This window comes from Rhinolophus sinicus, linkage group LG04, assembly GCF_036562045.2.
Source record: "Rhinolophus sinicus isolate RSC01 linkage group LG04, ASM3656204v1, whole genome shotgun sequence".
Taxonomy (NCBI): Eukaryota; Metazoa; Chordata; class Mammalia; order Chiroptera; family Rhinolophidae; genus Rhinolophus; species Rhinolophus sinicus.
The window spans coordinates 129683706-129706468 of NC_133754.1; the positions used below are offsets into that span (position 1 = coordinate 129683706).

Genomic DNA, 22763 nt, shown 5'->3' on the forward strand with positions numbered 1-22763 from the left:
ATCTTCAGGCCCACACGCTGCCCCAAAAGAGTGTTCTGGAAATGCCTATGGAGTGAGGCCCTGGGCTCCAGGGAGCTGCTGGCCCTGAGAAGCCCTAAGGACACCTGCCTGGGCCCATCCCTTTCCCTTGCCCCTGCCACAGCAGCCAGACTCCCTCCTGCCAGTCATGACTTTGGGTGAAGACGGTTGTGAGATGAATGAGACACAGGCTGTGTCTCATTAATCTATGCAGCCCCAATGTCTACAGTGGGACCCCTAGCACATAGTAGGCATTTGGCAGTGCTGCTATTATCTGAGAAAATGAAAACAGAAGACGATGATTATCATTAATGGGCTTATTATCCAATCATTGCTCAAAAAAAAAAAATTCAAATAAGGTTTGAAGAATGGGGTGTGGAGAGAAAGAAAAGAAAAAAAAAAGAAGGCACTGGGATCCTGGGGTACTTCAAAGGCAGAGGCCTGGGTGGGGCATTTAAGTCTCCCCCGCCCACCCGCCTGAGAATAAACAAAATAAAAGTGAGGAGGAAGAAACCAGAATCCGGGCCATGAGAGGATCAGCGGGTAGTGTAAAGGGCAGGCTGTTTTGCTGCCAGCACAGAGTCAGGCCACTGTAAGCTCCTGTCCTGTCTGAGACTGTGGCTGACTTGTCTCCCCTGTGGACATAAAAATACCCAAAGGACGCACCTCTTCCCAGCAGTTGCTTTTCAAGTTTGGAGTTCACAGGCCGAAACAAGTTGCCTTTGCAGCTTCACACCAACCACATGCAGAGAAAAGAGAATGCCGGTAATACAGCAATTTTTTTTCCCCCTTCACTTTGACAAAATCAAATAGGCATCTGTCCTTTTAAATTATCCGCAGCAAGTTGTAAATTCTAACCTTAAAAGTCATTCAGAGACTACTAGCAAGGCACAGTGAAGAAAACAGGACAAAATGCCATAAGAGGCATTGCTCGGTTTTGGGGGTGTGCTGTAAGGGATGTGAAAATCAATATTGCCACTCAGAGAGATGTCCGTAGCTTTTTGTATTTTAGCAAATGTAAGGTCAGGAATTCATCTGCTTGTCCTAGTCTGGATTTCTGATTGTAGTGGCATGGATCTCTCAGGTTCTCCCTGAAGGTTTTCACTCTTTAGAACAGAAGAAAGGCTATTCAGAGCAAGTTGTTTTATTAGTAAATGTTAGCTCCTGCTTTCTGCATATGCTGATTGGAAGAACTAGTTCACAGCCCAGGATGAAGCAAAAATGATCAGTGCTAAAGAGAAAATGTAGCCCCTTCCAAGAGAAGGACTAAATGAGGAATTAAATCTAGAGTTGGGATTATGGGCAAATCTCGCCCTTCCTCCTCATTTTTATCAGGTCTTCCCTAGATGAAGGAATAACGTTTCTAGGCCATCTTCAGAAGGGAGTGAGCACCAGGCCCGATGTCTTCCGAATGAGAAACTGTTCTCAAGGCTGATTTACCCTTGCAGACTGCAGGGCTGTTCTTGAACAGTGATTTCAAAGAGTTAAACTGCTTCCATATGTCCAGCATGAGAATGGAGTTTGTAGCCTTTGGCAACCTCGGCTGAATCCAGCTGCAGCTGCTACCTGTGTGTTCCACTCTGTGTGTGAGTGTGCGCGCACACACACACCCGCACGCCCGTGTGTGCAGTGACATCTGAACCATGTTCCGACTGTGTCAATGAAACTGTTATGTCTTTGTTGGGGGAGATATTAATTCTGAGCAATTACAGCTCCCTCTCCTTTCACTCCCTCCCACCCCCTCCCCTCCCTTCATCTGCTCAGCAAGGACCATGGACCATGTCAAACAATATACAACAGAGAAGAATGCAAATAAACTTTAGTCTGCATAGCCCAGCAAAGCAGTTAGCCGCCCACTTGCGAGATACTTAACTCTTGTACACATGATACACAAAGAACGCTAGCTACTTTCACCAATCCCTTTAGACCAAAAAAAAAAAAAAAAAAAAGGCAAAAGAACTGATCCTTGTCTTTCTATCTGTGAGGTTGCAGTTCCTCCTGCTAATAAAGGAGCTTTTCCCATGATGCAGTGTGATAAGGATTGGCCTACATGTAGTCCAGAAAGCAACCGCCGATGTTTCCTTGATTAGGTGTCTTATCTTCCATTGAGCTGCATCTGATGAAGATTGCTGACAGCATAATGGCTGGGAAAACATCGGACAGCTCCATAAAATGGCAGCTATGTTATGACATGTCAGCCAGGACCTGGTGGATGGTAAGTTTGGCGTGATAACATTTTTTTTCACCCACCCCCAAAACTTCCCCCCCCCTTCTTTCTTTTGAGCTCCTCCTGTATTGTTCCACGCACGTGTTATAAAGTTTGCTGCCTGCGGAAAGTTCAAGCTCAAGTTGTGGGAGCCTGCCGTGCCTCCGCACACCAGTGTGCTAGATAGGATTTCCCTGCTATTGTGGCCAGGGACATAGGCCTTCTTTTTTAAAAAGGCAGTGCGAGTTTTTGTTCACATTTAAAAAAAAAAAAAAAAGAAAAGAAAAGAAAGAAAAAGAAAAATGCAAATGGTACAGTCGGCCGCAGGCTGGCTGGTGTGAAATGTATGGAGGTGGGGCCGTCAGTGGGGGAATGGAGACTTCTTGGCTAATTGTTCTTGCATTAGTCTTAAAACAGAGTAATGTACTTCTTTCTTCGGCTTCTCTGAATAATGTTTTTGATAGTGTATTGTATCATGTTGTGTGCGGTTCCCTCATCAGTATGCGACTGTCCCCCACGCTTCGCCTTAATTTGGAATCCACCTCCCTTTCAATGAATACTGTAACTGGAGCAACCACTGATTACTATGCCACTCAGTGTAATTAAATTTAGTTAATGAGGATATGCATATTCAGTTCATTATTTTTCTTTGCTCGGGCAAATGTGTGTGGGTTTGTTGTTGCTGGTTTTTTGTTGTTGTTGTTGTTTTACCCCCCATATTTGTTCAGCTGCAAATTTGGGGAAGAGGAAAAAGAGCATAAAAATTCAGAACATTGATGAATCCTGTGATTCAATTTTAGACGTAATATTGGGAGGAGAGAAGTCATAACTTTTTAAATCAGAACGTTGGGATTAGAGGCCGTAGTTTTGGAAAGAAAACCTTTCATATAAAAAAGTGCTACATGAAAAATGTCAATGTACTGATTTCTGTTGTGTGGACAATGGTCTCTTGTACACAATAGTCGTGACATGAATGGGGAAATCGTCTGCAGGCAACCATTCCAGTATGAATATTAAATTCATTCTTGAGTTAATTCATCTGAGTGTTTATTTTCTTTTTGCATTCCTCCTTTTCTTCCTTTTTCTTTCTCTCTCTTTCCTTATGCCCCTTTTCATTTACGCCTTGCTTTTGCTTGCTTGCTTTGATAATTATTATGGTTACTGCAAAGGGCTATTTTCTCACAATTAGTACAGTAGGAAACAATGGGCACTTTATTCTAGGTGGGGAAGGGTATGGCCAGCCCTGGTGGTCAACCCCATCCCCACTGTCCTTGACAGAAGGGAGCTCCTTCCGATTAGTCCTGGCTTTTGGCACTGCTAGGCAAGAGGGTTTCTTATTAATGTGTTTGAGTTTCACGAAAGGATGTTATGCTGTTGTTTCTAGGCTCTTCCTGAGAGCCCAGTGTACAGAGAGGCGGCACTGTACACGGCAGTTCTTCGCGTGCACTTTCTCATTAATGTGCGATCTGTGAACTGCAGGCAAATGTCTCTGCTGCTGCTACTTGTTGCTGTTTGAAGTACTCTGTCTCAGAAAGAAAGGCCAGGTCCTCAAAAAGAGACAGAAGCCTGCTTCCCTTCCTTTCTCTCTCTCAATCTTTTTATTCCAGTTGGAGTACATTTTACAAGTGATAAAACTCTCTACAGTGGCAGATTTTCATTTAATGGTTGTATCTCCCATTAGACGTTAGCACTGTGTGTGTATATGGGTGCAATGAACTCTTAAAATAACTGACACTATTTAGAGAAAGATATTGGGAAATGTTTATGTAAAAGATTTGCTTCATGTGACTGTACCAAGACTTGGAAGGGATATTCTTATAGTTACTGTGCATCTTAACTGTCATTTTAGCATGTTGCTAGAAGTGAGTTTTAAAATCAGCCCTTTTACTAAATGAAACATTTTACTGTCGGAAAATTCATAGGTATTACTCTAATTTTTTTTTACTTAAACATTGGGATTATCATGGGTATAGTGCAATCATCACTGTAAATATTTCACCATTAAATTTCATCATTCTAGTTCTGTACAGAGATCGTAGCTTCCTAAGAGAAGTGTGTCGTGGATACGATTGTTAAAGATTTGTATAAGCTGATTATTTATTTTTAAAAATTGTGTTCTTTTACTGCCAGAGAGGATGCAGAGTATGTACAAGGAGAGGTTCAGAGGTAAAATATTAAGTAAAAAAATTGTGTAAATTATTGTCTATATTTAATCTTCATTAGGTTACATGAATGGTATGTAAGTTTCTTATTAAGGACAATTCAGTTTAAATAAACTTTGTTAATTTGGGGAAAGTGTCTACGAGATTGATATTTAATGCATCATTGAAAACTTGAAAGGACAGATGCTTTGTGGAAAACATAAACTGAATTATTGCTTATCACCAGTAATGTATTAGAAGAGAGAGGAAAGTGCATGGAGGCTGCTTTACCATGAGTTCCCTATTTTGGATTTAAGGAATATTTTTTAAAGGTGTTTTAAGGTTCTTACAAACTAGTTTATTGTGATTCTTCTCTCACCATGACACTGCTTCTTTTATTTTTACAATTACTCTGGGGTTTTGTGTAAGAAAGGATATCGTATCCTTATTTGGCTTAATCAAATGAAATTTTAGTAACCAAATCCTGAATTCCAAAGCTGCAGTGTTAAAGTATCCGGCAATTGCTTCCTGACTTATTGTCTGTTTCACTTAGATTCTCTTATTGTGTGACAATGATCATAAATTCTACTTGACAGGGAAAAAACCCAAACAAGACGTAGTTGTCCAATTCTACATCTGTTTTCCTTCCTAGATAGGCATGTTTTAGTAAAACAGAGGGAGGAAAAACATTTTATTGAGACAGCTAAAAATAAACAAGTACAAGAAGAGTAAACTCTGTGTGTGTATGTGTGTGTATGTTAAATATCATCTACATACATGCAGGTTTTTTTTGAATGATGCATGTGTTTTTCTTCTTTAGATTATTTTGCATGTAACTTCTTTTAGGGAAAAATCGTGATCATGTAAGCAGTTTAAATTACAGTTGGTTGGCTATATTTAGCGTTCTTTGATGTCCTTTCACATTATTTAAAAATACCACTTGGAAGTATTGAAGATGTCTCTGGTAAATAGCAGTATTTCATTAACGGATATTGATGATGCTATAGTCTGCTTTTGAACCACTGGAAAATAAAACTAACAAAAACAGTTTTTGGACTTTCCATTCTATTTTGTATTGCTTTTTAAAGCTCTCCATGAGGCTTATTAGAATTTCTTTGTTAGCTATTTGGAACATCAGGGTAGCAAGTATGCACCAGACATTTTTTTTCCCTCTAAGTTTCATAACTCTAATCCTTTGATCCCATCAGAACCAGACCAGAACATTTATAAATTTACCTTAATCATGAAGCATAATTATTTAAGTATTAATCTATAAAATTAATTTGAAAAACAAATTTTCAGTCTAAGAGACTTGAAATTCTCATAGTGTTGTAAATACTAATCAAAGCAAACAGGCATATAAACATAAGAATTGAACTAGATATATTATCTAAGGCACAAAGGTGATTCTTGGTTGAACAGGAATTAATCTCAATTTTAATGTACTTTTTATTTTTCTGAAAAGAAAATAACTTTTTGAGAAGTTGGTGTGTTAAAATATTGAACAGGTACCTTTACATAATTTTACCATTTGGTTTAAGACAATATTTGCAGGGTGATGAAGTCATCACTATTTTACTGTTTTAAAAATCAAATAATACAAATTTTAATTAAATGATTTGACAACAAATGACAATATAGATAAAACAACATTGAAGAGACTGTTTTCACGGAAGTAGTTCTCTAGTCCTTGAGAAGTTGAGGTGAACTTAGGTTTACAATGAACTGTTTTTAACTGAAAATCCTAAAATTAATGTATTTGCTTAGAAATGCTAGAACTAGTATATGTTATTATCTGTATTTTACATTACTACAAGCAAATGAGTGCTAAACAGTGTAATTAATATATTAAAATATATACATGAGTCTGCCTATACTAATGAACACCTTTAGACTCCTATGGTAATCTACCAGCCATGCAAAGATATGTCTAAAAATCAAAATTCTATATTTAATTTCAAATTTTATTTCTTTTAGAAGTGTAATTGAATGTAGAAATGTAATTGAAACTGATAGACACTATACAGATAATAACCACATCAACTAGTTTCCTGAAGATATTATGTCTATACATTGCATCTATTTCCAGAATTAGAAGCTATAAAATTTGTGTTTTATTCAACAAATATTTTTCAAGAATACTATATGCCAGGCAGTGTTCTAAGTGCAGGGACAACCAAGGCTATCCCTCCATCCTGGGTCAAACTCAGTTCCTAGTGTTTGTAGGCGGGGGATACTCGTCATACTAACGAAGGCTTCTGAGTGATTTCTGTGTTCTCTATAATGTCAGTAAATACATAGGTATTCCATTTGCAGATTTGTAACTCATTGTCAAAGTTAGTTAGTACATCTTTTCAATACTCTCTTAGTCTCATAGGTGAATGTTAACATTACCCTTACCTAAGCCATCTCCTGTGCAGGGAATAATATGGATAAAGATTAATAATTTATTAAATACCAGTTCTGAGTAATAAAACAACAACAGTAATCATAATGATGATGATGTCTAAGGGAAAAATAATTTCAACCTTTGTAAATAATGTTAACACTTTTTTAATATTTCAAATTTTGTCATAGTCAGATTGCACTTCTTTTAGTTACACATCTTCCATACCTATACACTTTAGGGATGTATTTTCCTTTGTAATACCAGTTTAGCATATTTAAATAAAGATGAACTTTATGGAGTATATGGTTCAATACATTAATGTTCTCCTACCTTCTGGTTTGTGAATAATTTTTATTTCATTTTCCATTATTTTCACTTAAGTGTTTGCATAACAAATGCAACACAAGCTTTGGATAAGGCAAATGTCCTTCGGATCCTATCTTAATAAATAGTGATTAGATGGTTATTAATTTAACCAGAGAGTAAGGAAACACAAGTGCCTGTCTATCCTCTTTTCCGGTTCTTTTTTGGACACAAAGGGTCATGTTCTCAAGGAGTGTTATCTCTTCAATCTATGGGAAAGCTGGTGTTGATTTTCCAGTTTAGAGACTAGTCAACAAAGAGAGATATTTGATGCTCACAACGTCATTGAAACTACAGCATATTTCTGGAACATAGCTAAATGATGTCAGTCACTACCGTTAGGCATTTAAAAATAATTTCCTGAGATTGTTTTGTGACATTTTGTGTACTGTGATTTGTAATATATATTCTGAGGGGCTGAGAAAACAAACTTCAATATAGGAAAATATACCAGTGAAAATATACCAGGCCGGTGAAAGAGAATTATATTCCTCGGTTACATTTCGATGTGCAAAATAATCAGGGTAATGCACATTCAGTGCAAAAATTCTTTGCAGAAGTTCTGTTAAGGAATATATGCAACTATATGATAACTATATATTTCACTAACTTTAAGCATTTAAATTTTTGTCGCATTTTGAGTGCCAGCAAAGAGCCAGGAGAATAAAAAGTGCTTGATAAATGTTAGTTGTAATAATTATTATTATTTCAACTTACACTTAGCATGTTTTATAATGGGGCACATTTAGCAAATCATGTATTGGACAGCTTTAATAACAATTTTCATTTCTCACTTTCTAACGTAAATTTTAACCCAGCACCTCTCTTAAAAATGACTTTATTCACAAAGCAATTATCTTTTAACTTCTCGCTACTGTGTTCATTTTCTGAGGTTATAACATAATGGATATGTTTATGAGCACAGGGCTGAATCCTGGGAAATGTAGATTTGGTGACCTCTGGCAAATGAATTTGCTCCTCTCACGGCTGGGAGAACCAGCTGTAAAGTAAAGATAATCATACTCATTACTCGTCGCTCCAACCTGTCGTGAGGATGAATGAGATGGAGTTGGTGAGGCACCTGGTGAATGCAGTGTAAATACCAAGTTCACGACATATACCCAAGGGGGCTAAGACAAGCTGTGACTATTTATACAGGTTCGAGTCTGAGCACTTAGTAGGTGCTCCAGAAACATACAGGGTGGATGAAGTGAATGTAACTGTCGCTTTTTCTCTGAGGCTTTCATAACCACATTGATGTTTTGAATTCATATACTTTGTGTCTGTGTGTGTGTACTGCATACATTAAATGAGTCCTAAAAATTCAGTATTTCCTATTTCAAATGATAGCAATTTTTTTTAAAGCAGAGCCTCCTGAAGTATTTCTTTGTGTTTAGCGAGAGTCAATGTCTATTCTTATACATTAGCTTAATTTAAACTTTAAATACTATGATTATAAGGGTAAAAGAAACCAATGATTATTGAGGGCTTCCTATTTGCCAGGTGTTTGCCAGGTACTTCAGGAGGCATTTGTATCAGTAAATTAGGAATAGCCAGCCCCACTTTACAGGCAAGACCAATGGACTCAGGATAAGCAACTTGCTAAAGTGAACTCCACTGATACAGCAACACCAAAACCTGCAAAGTCTGAAGTTTGTCTGCTCCTCCCCTAGAGCCCAGTGACAGAGTATTTCGTCCAATAACCTGGGTTACGACATGATTTGTGGCCGCGGTCAGGTGTTTTGCTCCTGCCTGTTCTGCACCTGCCTCCCCCTCCAGCTTCAAGCGTGACCTCTTTCCCTGGGCCCAGCTCTCCTTGTGTGTTCAATGTGCCAGTTCACTCACCCTCGAGCTGCATCTGAGAATTGTACAGCTCTGGGATTGGAGGTGGCTGGATTCTTTGGAAATGTGATTCCATTCATCTTTCCTCAAGACAATTAGACTCGCTATAGTCATAAGCCATCTGGGGGAAATTTTTTGGAAAGAAATTGGCAAGCAAAGCGTTTCCATTTTCAGGTTTTGATGATATCTGTTTACCTCGTGGGGCTCTTGTGAGGCTCCAATGAGATAATACATAATAAAGGACTTGAAAACTATAAAATGCAAAACGAATCGAAGGTACCCATATTATTATCTGGTGGTGTTAAACATGCGTGGGTGCAGAAAAGCTTCCCAGAATTTTGCCAGTGTTCTGGAACGTGAGATAATGGTAAATTTCCACCAGGCACAGAGAAAATGCTGGCTGTCTAAAATGTTATATGATGCTCCTTGCGCATTCTGCTAAACTCAGAGGGATTAATCCTTTAGATAACAATGCACTACTAGTTCACCAACATCCCATGCAATAGCTGTGATAATAAACCCACCACCCCCTTTTGTGCATTTACTGGGAAGGCATGAAATGAGGAAAATTTCTGAAATGTCATCTGTACCATCTTGCAGTTCATCTCAATGATTTTTCGTTGATATAAGTTTCCTCTTTCACTTGTACCTCAAAAGACTCATAAAAATTCTTCAGTGATTATTTTAACTCACACTTAGCTTGTATTATAATGGGAAAGATTTAGCTGTCACATAATATAATGGGCAGCACATTATGCTGTAAGTAAAGTTTTCCCCTCCTATTTTCAGGATTGTTAGAGGTAACAGTATCATCAGTAACTGTTTGAACTGAAACACCCTAGCATTTTTGATGTTTTTATGTGGCATGTAGGCTGTATAAATGTTCCAGTAGAAATGAACTTACTTTATTATATGACATTTACTATGTATAGATATAAGATTTGTCTTATGTTATTTAGTTGCTAAGGTGTGCAACCAAAATTATAAGCCTCAAGAGGATGGGGAACAGGTCTTACTTACCAACCCTAAACAGTATTTTGCACATCAAAGGTCCTTCATAATTAATTGTTCAATTATATCAAGACTGTTGCAATTCCACCATACGAATGAAGACAGTGATTACAATGGGTGCTCAAGTTCTGAGTTGATTAACGATGAGGGACTCCTGATGTGTGGCCCAAGTTATGAATCATCACGTTGCCCTTTTCAAGATAAAACTTAAATGAGCTAGAAGCATGCCGGAGTTAGAGTGAAATTAGCAGCAAAGTTTTAAAGCTGAGGGCGAGAATGGGAAGGACCAGAAGCAAAAGCAGCAAATTTGTATTTCCTTTCAAGCAGATGGCCCAGGGTTATTACCTTAGGGTAAGGTAGCAGACGAATAAGCCATCTTGGTCAGCAACCACCATCTCCTAATTTTTCAGTTCTGCCTTCATTATAGGGACTAAGATCTTGCAGGCATCTAATAAGTTAGAGAATTTGAAAAAGGCTAATGTATTTTGGGGGATAAATGACCAAAGCAAGGTGACTTTGGAATAAGTGAGGTTTTTGTTTAATTTCTCATTTTTAATGAAATGTTTCATTGAAGAGGTCTGATGCTTTTTCCACTCTAAGGTTTCAGTTATTTTTCCATGTGTGTTACCTTTTATTGCAATGTTGGGAAAGCCCTTGGTTGTGGACTGCATTTTAACATTCGTTGTTTGGATGAGGGCCCAGGGGAACATGCTGAGAATAACAAAAACCTAAAATAAAATGGGTAGACTATGGAGGGACACGATTCTTCGGAAAAGTGAGAAAGAAGTACCCAAGCACTTGTTAAGAAGTAACTGCTTCTAAATGATCTTGAGAAGATCAAGTGACAAAAATCATCTATTTGGACTAGGCCCTGTTTCAGCCTGTCTAAGTCAGTGTCAGAATGAAAACTGAGAACCTTGCTTGTACATGCCAGCACTAGGAGTGCTCCAGTATTACAAACTCTTCAGAGCCTGGAAGGTCACCCACTGCTATTCCTGTCCCCTTGTCCCTGATGCTGTCGTAAAGTGAATTTGAGAGAGTATTCTTGAGTCCCCTACTAACTGGTAGAGACCTTTCAGCAAGATACTACCCTTCTTTCTAAGATGTTTATTTCACATCTAGCAGAAACTAGTGATATAGCAACTGCTTTTGTTTACTTCGCTTTACTTCCATGCTTCTTTTTGGATATTTTAATGTGAAATGATAGTAGAGAGACGTGGGAGAAAAACTTGATTATGGACCATTACTTTTGCTCCCAATGCTCCAGTCACCTTTACAACCAGGAGCACTGTTCTCCCTTCCAAAACAGAGCTTCTAGCTTGAAGGAGCAGTGGGTGAGCTGTGACGACAAGATAAGCAGTCTTCACTTAACCTTTCTGGGGTCTTTAACTGTTCTTACCAAGATTCAAGGTTTAATGCTGACATTGAGAGCTCATCTGGTGGAAATTATGCAGAGGGAAATAAACTTTAAGATTTCTCAAATTTGGACATTGGGCAGATATAGGTGGGAGGATATGGGACTAAGAACACCATATATGTTATAGCATTCATTGCAGAGGAAAATAACCATTGTGATTTTCTAGAACTGCAGGTAGTTTGCAGTTATTGACAAACCTTAACAACATCACACAAACTTCTTCCACCTTCTCTGTAAAATTTTCTCAGGTTTGGTCTTGGGTGGAATTGTAGAATACAGCAGGTCCTTGAATGGTATTTTGTTAAACATTGCTTTGTTATAATGTTGATGAGGAAAAAGGAAATTGATTCCTGGCTGGGCTACTATATATGGAGTTTGCATGTTCTTCCCATGTCTGAATGAGTTTTCTCAGGGTATTGTGGTTTCCCCCCACATCCCAAAGATGTGCATGTGAGGTGAAGTGGTGTGTCTAATTGTCCCATTCTGAGAGAGTGTGGGTGTGTGTGATGTGACCTGTGATGGAAAGGTGTCCTTTCCAGTGTGGGTTCCCACCTAGCACGCTAAGCTTTTGGGACAGGATCTGGCCACCCATGACCCTGAGCTGAAATAAGCACGTTGAACAAGAATGATCTTATTTGTTTTTATTAATTTTCTTCAGTATATGTACAGCTCACATTTAGTTCAATGTTGAATATTAGAAGTGTTTGAGGGACTTTATTTAGAAATTTGGTGATGTTTTTGTGACTAGAAATATACCACAAGTATGTAACTCTTGTTTATATCAATTAGCCTATGGTAAAACTGGTTTCTTTATAAGTCGTTTTGCTGAAATTCAGTTTCCAAGAACCTATGGAGGATATTAAGTAAGGACTTACTATACTGTGCAATGCAAGAATGACCAAGGCTTTTAAAGAGACAGCAATGCTTTTTTATCCGTAAGTAGAAGGAATAACACTAAATTGCCATTTTATTTTTCCAATAAGATATTAATTATCTTATGTGAGTCTATTCATTTTTCTGGCATCAAAGATGTTTATAAATGGTACCACATATAATACAAACCACATGTTTATGTAGCATGAATGTTCAATCAATTAGTTTACACACACAAATGTTGGAATATTGATGACACATGTTAGCTTTTAGTGGGAAAAAAGCCAACAGCTAATTTGATGCATTGATCCTTGGGACATGCACACAGATGTGAACCTTTGACTTCATCACAAGTTATTTGGCTGACAAACAGTAGCTTGTAATTATTGTTCTGCCATCATAAATTAATTAACAAATCAATCAATCAGTTCAGAACCAGCAGCCCCGCCACATTTGTCGGTTTGGGATGTTTTCCTTCACTTTATCTCCCTCACATGTGCTTTTCTTATCAGATGCCTTGGAAACATTTGCTTGTGGCAGATTAGCTTTGTCCTAGACTCTAATAAGGTATTCCAAACAATAGCATGGGTGTAGGAAATATGGCTCAGATGTTGATTAATATTCTCTAAACTCTTGGCCATAGGACTGTCAATGGGTAAAGCAAATAATTATTGAGCATTCAAAAGTTTTTGGCCAATGCCGTTTCCACAGGCAAGGAATAGGAAAGTAGCGTCCTAATCTGTAAGCAAATAGGCAGCATTTAGAGATTGCTAAGGTAACAGTTCCCAGCATTGTCCAGAAAAGTATTTCCTTGGTGATGTTTCCACCTCATCCTGTATTTTGAAAGATATCATTAACTGAACAAGTTGCATTGATAGAACTGTGAGGTATTGCATTTTTCAGACACAACCATATAATAAGCATTCATATATGCCAGGTTCTCTGCTAGGGACTTCGTATATATTACCTTGTGTAATTCTTGCAACAACACTGAAAAGTAGATTTAACTCTCATTTATAGCAAAAGAAACTGAGGCTCTGAGGGCTTACCTAGTTTGTCCAAATTTGCACAGCTAATGACGGGCAGTGCCATGATTAAGAGTCAGGTTGTCTGCACCTCCGCTACTCCACGATTAACCAAAATTATCAAAGAACTTCTGAACAGCACATTACAATCCATGTTACCAAATGGAGTTGATGTAATTCTAGTCAAAGCAAAGAAACCTGACATTTTAATTAAAAGACTGATTCTGTTTAAACCTACCATTTTTGAGAAGCTTTGAGAAATATTGAAAAATAGTGTTTGGATACCTGTTTATGCATGTATTAATTAGTCTTCCACTTTTATTGAGATATATTGATAACATTATGTTTAAGGTGTGATGTGATGATTTGATACATGTATACATTATGAAATGATTACCACAATAAGGTTATTTAATATTCCATCACCTTACACACATGTAATTACCTTTTGTGTGTGTGTGCATGTGGCAAGAACATTTAAGATTTATTCTTCTAACAAATTTCAAGTATATAGTATATAGTACAGTATGGCTAACTGTAGTCACCATGCTGTACATTAGATCCCCAGAACTTATTTGTCTCATAACTGGAAGTTCTTGGATACCTTTCTTGAATCTACTTCTGTGAGTTTCAAAAAGGATGGGAGACCTCTGAATCTTTCTTTGCCGTGTTATCTCAGAGGCATCATCCACTGCTGGGTTGACAGGGTGTTATTGCTTTCTTTTGTTTTGCTTCATTTTCTTGTCCTGAATCAATGGGGGCTGTGGAATGACAATTACATTGAGAATCAAAAGAACTTAGATGGATGTCTCTAAACTGTTCTGTAAGTGTAAGCAAGCCATTTAACCTCTGAGTCCTGCATACTTCTTTGAATTGCTGTGAGAAGCAAATAAAATGCAGTGGTTTTTAACTTATTGAGGCCTACCATCAACATAGCACATGCGCACATAAAAACATAGACTGAAAATTAAATATTCATAAAACAATTTATACTCTTAAATGTTATTTTAATAGTTTTTCTTTTATTCTATTTCACCCTTTTAAATGATGGTGCTGTCTAAATTGATATCTTGATCCACTAGTGGTTTGAAAAATACTGAGTGAATGTGAAAGTTCTCTGTTGAAGTTGAATTCAGTGTCTAAATAGAAGTGCTTCAGGTTCTTGTGTTTAGGGGTCTTTTATTAATTGAGCCCCACCTTTTAAAGGAATTTCACTCATTGGAAAAGAGTGATTATTTGGGGGACTGTGGTCTTGGTCAGTGGCCCCATTCTAGAACATTCCATTGAGGTGTTTTTTCCTCTGAGCTACTCTAAGGATAAAAGCATTGGTCCAGTCTGCCCTTGGACAAAGAACAGGAAGAATGCAAAGTGGGCAGTGTTCATTGGGCTGGGTCCGTGTTTACAGCATATGTTGAATTTTTATCTTCATCAGAGAAATGGCACCTACTAGGACATGCCCTTAGTTTGCAAAGAAGATGATAGAATGAGATTGAAGAATTTGAGTGGTAAAAAATAATATGTAGAGCCCTTAGTATTTAATTGCCCACTGGAAACATAAAGAAATGGTCTTTTGGTAAAAATCAAATAAGGTGAATAGAATTGGTATTTTCCCAAAGAGTTTTTCCCCCTGAAATTTTTAGTCAAATTAAAGCTTAGGTACTATGTAAAGTCATATCCAATTGCACTTTATGTATACTCATGTGGAGCAGAGAAAAATTAAAAATTATAACTATTTTCTTTAGAATATGGAATCTTCATATTCTCACCAATCTGCATTTTATAATGTTTATAAAATAGAGAACTAAAGGGCAGCTAAAATTAAAATGGAAGTGAGTATAGGATATAAAAAATAGCTTTTGGAGGGTGTTTTAGATTGTGTTGAGAGCCAGAATAGCATCATGGTTTACAGTCTGGGCTTGTAAGTCCAGACTTCCTGGGTTCAAATACCAAATAAGCTTTCAATCAGCTGGATAAAGTTAGACAAATGACTTAACCTCTCTGTGCTCAGTTTCCTCAAATGTTATATATGGGGATAGTAGTGGGATCTGCTTTGTGAGGCTTAAATGAATTAATATACATGAGAAGCACTTTACCCAGGATATAGCAAGTTCTCGTGTTAATATTAACTGTTAACTGCAAATAAAATGTAATCACGATGCTTTACAATAAAACGTTTTAAAATAAATAAGGTCTACAAATAAGGAAAAACAAAAAATAAGGTTAAAAAACAAAAACAGCTCCTCCCTACCCCTGCTAAAAAAAAAAAAAAGAAAAAAATCAGAAGCTACATGTTAGGGAAATGATTCTTAGTGGTCAGGTCAGGGACTTTAGGGTCAGCTGAATAATTAGCCCAATCGAGATCCAGAAAAACTTCACTTATGATTTGTTCTGACAAAGTGGTCTCTCCTAGATTCTGAGCCGCTGTCCATTTTCGTCAATGTACTACTAATGTCACTTAATTCTTTCCCTGAACTCCATGGCAAATTTCTGAAGAACAGATCAGATCTGACTTAGCGTTCCATTTCCTGTCTCCACGTCTCCTCCCAACCCCCAGCCCCCTTGTTCAGGGGGTCATTATGTAAGACTTGTTGAATGAGATTGAGCTTTCCTTAAGTTCCAGTTTCTCAGCCCATCGTTAGTATTTTGTACCCACAGTGTATAAATTATATAAATATGTAATAGTGATATGTGAAATAATAAATATATAAATTTATAAAGTCAATCCTGCTTTTCACAGAAGCATCTCAAGCACACACACACACGCACACACAAACACAACTGACAAATGAGTTGTGCTCTAAAAGGTCACTCAAGCCAGCCATTAGAAACTCTGTAACATGGGCAGTAGGTCATTAAAGAACCCACCAAAGATGACTTCACCCAGGGTGTGCCAGGTGCAATAATGGCTCCAGGCAACCAGGGGCAGGAGCATAGTACCTTCCTATTCCAGAAGAAGGGCCCTTCCTCCTTCCAACAGCCCCTTTCTCAGCAGGGAGAAGGGCTCCCCATCTCCAAGGGACTGAGATTAGACCCCATTGCTCTAATACACACAGGGGAGTTCAAAATTGTCCATACAGCCTGAGGTCCCTGGAGCACACAAAGAGGGTAGAAGCGGGCCATTAGATAACATTTTCTTCTCCCTCTTCCTCACCCCTTTGGTCTTTTGTTTTCCTATTATTGGCAAGGAAGAGGGGGAGTACTCCTGCAGCTTTCCTTCATCTATGACTTGGTCTTTCCTTCTCTTGATCTTTCCCTCTTGGGTTTCTTATCATGGCTCGCCTAAGCCCAGAAACTGCAAGACAGAAGTAGTGGTGGTTGAGGGTTAGGATTGAAGGTGAACTTCTAATAGACACCTCCTTCCTTTTCCCCTTTCTCATATCTACTCTATTCCTTTTATCCCACCTATTCACCCCTGATCCCACCACTGTATACTGGGTCATGGTGAGAGCCGGGGGAGCGAGACTATAGATCGCATAATGGGTGGTGCTGAGCTTACCAGCAATAGGCCTCTAAATTGGTGGGGAATGATCATAGAGGAGGATACGGGAGGCAGGGAGAAGAGTTCTCTTCTCAAGGCGTCTGTGCTCAGCCAGCTAGAACTGCATGTCTGAAACATAAACACCTGTCCTTCATTATTTGCCCCAAAACACAGGGCCATGGATTGACAGGTCCTTAGCCTTTATACAAAACATAAACATTCTGGTAATGACTTTGTTATTAATGTCTTATCATTTAGAACATCCATCTTTACAATGATATATGACCTTTTCCTTCCTATTAACACTACATTTGCAACTGCATAAATCTACTCATTCTGTCACCAAATTTTCATAGAGCATTTACAAAAAATGCTGTGTGAACGAGGCCAACTTCATTCCCTTCTTCATGGAGTTTACATCTAGTGCAGACTGCAATGTGACAAGTCCTTTGTTGGTGAGATATTGGCCATTGTGAAGCTGTATAAAAGAGTCACCTAATCTATCTTGGAGGTTGTGTAGTTTTTCTAGATGCAAGTAAGAGGGGAGAAGATTAATATCTACCAATGGGTCCGTATGTGCAAAGGCCCAGTGGCAAGAGAGAGCATAGAAAAAGGTATCATACCGTAAGCGAGGGCACTTAAATTAAGCAGAAAAATCCTCACGAAAGCCCTGCTAGTTTGCTGACTAATGTAAAGGAAAACTATCCAGGAACAGGGCCATGGGCTATTAAAACACCCCAGTCTACACACCACTACTGCCTCCACCACCATCATCACCATGCCACACTCCACATATCCACTGCAAGACAAGGATTTCATTATAATGAAACTTCACAGACATAGATCAAATAACACAGGACAAGGCTCTAAGCTCAGATGGCTGCTGTCCTGCAAGTTTCTGGTTTACCCAGCCTATTAGACTGCAGCCAGATGTACTGTGTTACCTACATAATCCTTATCAGCAGCATTCCATCTGTGTCACCCAAGTAGCAGGAATTAGGCAGGCACCCTTTTGGCAAGTGGCCCAAAGGGTACAGAACGCAGGTACGCCTTGGAGACATGTAACCCACCACCCTCCAAGCCAGGAGAGAAGAAAAACACATTGAATTTCTGCCCCAGATACTCACTTGAGTTGCTCACGCATTCCAGAGAGAGGTGGGTGGGGGGAAATTTGGAGGTTAGCTGTGGGTCTCGGAGTGATGATTACTTTGTAATGGAACAAATTAAATTATGTGAAATTTTAGATGCTTTCCCCCTGCCCTAGTGTCTCCCAATCTATTTAGGGGTAGTCAGGAAAAGGGGACCTTCACAACAGCTGCTTAGCTGCTTGAGCTCAGAGAGGAAAACTGTAATTTGTCTGTAATCCCTAATGCCAACAGTTGTTCATTAAGAAACAAAACTAATGTAATCTTGATTATTTGCTCAGATTTCTACTCTATCATGTTTTGTACATCTGGCAGGCTAATGTAATTTTCCTCAGAAACCCAAGGCAATCTGGTGCTCAGACAACACCATGCAGATTTAGGTAAATTCCAGGCTCGGATTAGCATAATACTAACTAATCACGAATATCATTTGCATTCATTAGAGTGTTGGGGAAAAAATTGTTTCTAAATGGCAGAAAATTGAAAGAAAGATTAAGGGCAAGGGCTTGAAAAGCCTGTTTGGCTCAATGCAACTATATTACAGATGATTTTTTTTTTCTTACAAGGCCTAATATTTAATGTGCAAGTATTAATTAGAGTATTGGAAAAAGATTGCATCTAATTAGAAGAAAACTAAGAGAGATTAAGGACCAGGCATATGGACTTGCTTTTGCTTGATTCAAGGGTGGAACAGATAATTTCCCGCGCAATGCCAAGGAGCTTAAATGTGTAAAGGATAGGGTGATTAATGTTTTAGAAAGGGCCAAGCCTTTTTTTGAGATAAAGGAGACACACCATTTCTTTCCCTCGTAGAGAAACGAGTGATTGGTCAGTGCCTTTGTTTTTATGATCGAGGAGAGATGAAAACAGAATTAAACTCCTAAATCTAATATACTCCCAGAAAGCCCACAAGCTGGGAACACCTAAAAGTCATGGTCATAGATCCCAAATGATGTACTGCTTAAAAAAATAAGAAGATCCCAACCCTCACCTCCTGGTGGTTAGCTATTTTCCTTGCAATTTCCCAGGTCCAGCCATTTGGCATAAAAAGAATTGTTTACAGGCTATGTGCTGGGGCCTGCACTGGACTGTCGTTGCATGCAATTGTCTGTAAATCCTGTCTCTCCACAGCTCGGCTGCTGTGGGGCTAAATTCAGCGCTGCCTTCTGAGGGCTCAGAGCAGGTGCTGGCCAATGGCTTTGGCTTCTCCCTCTGACAGATGAGCAAGCTGAGCCTGCTCCCCTGGTGGGAAGCCAGCTGAGCAGCCATTAGCAGACATGACTTTCAGTGTCCAGGCTAGCCGAGCTGCATGCTAAAGGCTTTGGCCTCAGAATGGTATAGGAGCTTGCTACGCAGAGTGCTCTGGGGATCCACAGCTTTGCCATCATCTGGATGCTTGTGGGAAATACAGAATCTCAGGCCCCACCCTGGACCCACTGAGTCAGAATCTGACTCTGTACATGATCCCTGGGAGAGGCATAGACTCATTACAGTTTGAGAAGAGCTAATGTGTAAGATACCAAGTCTGAAACATTCAGGGGCATACATCTCACACTAAGAGTTTGTTACAACTCACATTCCTGGTCCCTAGTTTCAATTTCAGGAGGTCTGTGGAAGGTAGGGTCCATGGCACCACACTAGAGAAACACCTGGGTGGAAGCACGAGAATGCATTCAAGTTCACCTCGCCTACTGAGTTTGTAGAAATTTGCTTAATGACTGTAAGTCTCAATTTCCTCATTTTTCACATGGGGAAAATAGCTCCTGTTTTAGAGGTTGGTTGCAAGAATTGAGTGAATTCACGTCTGCAAAAAGTTTAGCACAGTAGCCTGTGCAGTTTAGGCCCTGCAGAGATAGCTTCCTTCCCCTCTTCTCTGTTTGCAACCCACTTCCTTCACCGACCCCTTTATGTTTGCCCGCCCTTAGGTGCTTCCCCATGCCACCCAAGGGCCCCCTTACCGGCACTGCTGAATGGCTCCTACACTTTCACTTGTGCAGTTCTTCCCTTTGCCTAAGTGTCCAGACTCCAAGCTTTTCCTAAAGCCCCAAATGTATCCATCTCGTAGCTTATGCCTCCTTTCTCTCCCAAACTGGAAGACGAGTCAAAGCTAATAGCTAAGATTGTGTGCAGTGTCTTAAAAATAACCCCGTATTTCTCCTTCATGGCTACACGCTAGAATTGTCTGATGATCATTAAAAAACGTGTCCAAGGCCCTTCCTCCATTGAAATTGATTTATTTGGCTGGGGTTAGACCCCAGGCACCCATACGTTTTTTAAAAATTCCCCAGGCAGTTAAAAAAGAGGGCCAAGATGGAGAACTAGTGCTTTTAGGAAAGGAATCAAGGAAACCAATAAAAAGGACATTTTAGCTCAGAAAGGCCTTTCAGCACACATCAGATTAGACCACTTCAGCCATCTCTTAATGAAATGGGTGCTAAATATAGACCCACATCTCATTCAGTTGTACTCCATACCGTTTTTTACATTTTTTTTTTAAATTAAACTTTGTTTGGGGTGACAATTGTTAATAAAGTTACATAGGTTTCAGGTGTACAATTCTGTATTACATCATCTATATATCACATTGTGTGTTCACTGCCCAGAATCAGTTCTCCTTCCATCACCATATGTTTGATAACTTTTATCATCATCTTCCACCCCCTTTCCCTCTTACCCTCTGGTAACCACTAAGCTATTGTCTGTGTCTATGAGTTTTTGTTTCTTCATTTGTTTGTCTTGTACCTTTGTTGTTTTCAGTTTTATATACCACATATCAGTGAAATCATGTGGTTCTCAACTTTTTCTGTTTTAGTTCACTTAGCATAATAATCTGAAGATCCATCCATGTTGTCACAAATGGCACTATTTCATCTTTTCTTATGGCAGAGTAGTATTCCATTGTGTATACATACCACATCTTGTTTATCCAGTCATCTATCAAAGGACACTTTGGTTGTTTCCATGTCTTGGCCACCGTAAATAAAGCTGCAGTAAACATTGGAGCACATATATCTTTACAGATAAATATTCTCAGATTTTTTGGGGTAGACACCCAGGAGAAGGATTGCTGAAATAATAAGTATTGGGGAAGTTTTTCTCAAGAAATGCATCCTGAGATTAGCTTTAGAGGCCAGGTCCCCTTTTTTGTAAAGTCACTTAAAAACCCTGTGGGAAAGCCATTTCTTCTTTCGAAAATGAACCTAGGAATATTAGGAATATCTGTTTAGTACCTAAGTATTTCCACAATGTCTTTCTCCTGTTTTCTGTAAACTGCTTTTGGAGGAGAGCCATGTACTCTTGAAAGATAAAATATATAATAAGAAATTTTAATATAGCATCTTAGTAGAGGAATAGCAGGATTGGCTAACAGAACAACATGTATTAAATTCCTGCATTCCCATATTAGAGCTCTGAAAACAACCAACCACAGTAACACAATGTCTAGTAATGTTCAATAAATGTAATTCCCTGCATCATTCATCTATCTACTGTAAGAGGTACACTGCCATAAATTTTATAGGCCAAATTCTCTAGCTATAGTATAATAAAACTAATAATGTCATTAAAAACCAAGTAAGTGAGGTAAAGAGGATTCAAACTAAAAATACAGATTTTTTGGAAAATAAAAAGAATACGCATTTATTCAGAACTTATTATGTGTCGATTATAAATACTTTGCATATATGTATCTCATTTAATCCTCTCAAAAATCCTGAAGAGAGTATAGTGTTATCATCTTCCTTTTACACTTAAACAAACTGAGGCACAGAGAATTCAAGTAACTTTCTTAAGGCCACACAGAGAATAAATAATGGAGCTGTATTTGAGATAAAACAATCTGTCTGCAGAGTTTACATTTTTCACAAGTGTGCAGTATTTAGTATCAAAACTTATGGGATTTGGTCAAAATTATAACCAAAGAAAGCCTATAACTTTTCACTATTTTTTTTTACTTTTTAATTATAATTAACATACAATATTATATTAGTTTCAGGTGTACAGCATAATAATTAGACATTTATATAACCTACAAAGTGATCACCCCAATAAATCTAGTACACATCTGACACCATACATAGTTATTACAATATTATTGACTATAAACCTTATGCTATACCTCACATCCCCTGACTATTTTATAACTACCAATTGTTCCGTTTTTCTTTTTCACTACCCCCAACCCCTCTCCCATCTAGCAACCATCAAAATGTTCTCTGTATCTATGAATTTGTTTCTGTATTGTTTGTTCGTTTATTTTGTTCTTTAGATTCTACATGTTAGTGAAACCATATGACATTATTCTTTCTCTGGCTGACTTACTCAACTCAGCACAATACCATCTAGTTTCGTACATGTTGCTACAGATGGCAAGATTTTATTTTTTTGTTTAATGACTGAGTAATATTCCATTGTATATATGTAAAACTCTCGATCCATTCATCCATTGGTGTACACTCAGGTTGCCTCCATATCTTGGCTGTTGTAAATAATGCTGCAGTGAACATATGGTTTGCACGTGTTCCTTTCAAAGTAGACTTTTGGGTTTCTTCAGATAAATACCCAGAAGTGGGATTACTGGGTCCTTCTGTGTCTCTTGTTATAGCCTTTGTTTTATATTCTATTTTGCCTGGTATAAGTATTGCTACCCCAGATTTTTTTTTATTTGTTTCCATTTTCATGAAATATTTTTTCCATCCTTTTACTTTCCATTTGTGTGTGTCTTTCAATCTGAAGTGAATCTCTTGTGGACAGCATATGTAAAGGTCTTGTTTTCTTATCCATTATGTCTTTTGGAGTATTTAATCCATTTACATTTAAAGTAATTGTTGGGGGTGGCTGGTTAGCTCAGTTGATT

At 38.3% G+C, this 22763-nt stretch overlaps 1 protein-coding gene across 6 annotated transcripts in view; it reads left to right on the forward strand.

The window, feature by feature from the left end:
* Positions 1-2101: 2101 nt before the first annotated feature.
* Positions 2102-22763, forward strand: part of NFIB (nuclear factor I B) — a 416044-nt gene continuing 395382 nt past the window's right edge. For 3 of the 6 annotated variants that reach the window (XM_074330383.1, XM_074330384.1, XM_074330385.1), the window contains exon 1: positions 2104-2233. In XM_074330383.1, coding sequence (XP_074186484.1) covers positions 2138-2233 — 96 coding nt within the window. In that variant the 5' untranslated portion in view covers positions 2104-2137. Of the gene's footprint in view, positions 2234-22763 lie in introns of all 6 variants that reach the window. The other 3 variants (XM_074330380.1, XM_074330381.1, XM_074330386.1) reach the window with 2 other exon arrangements.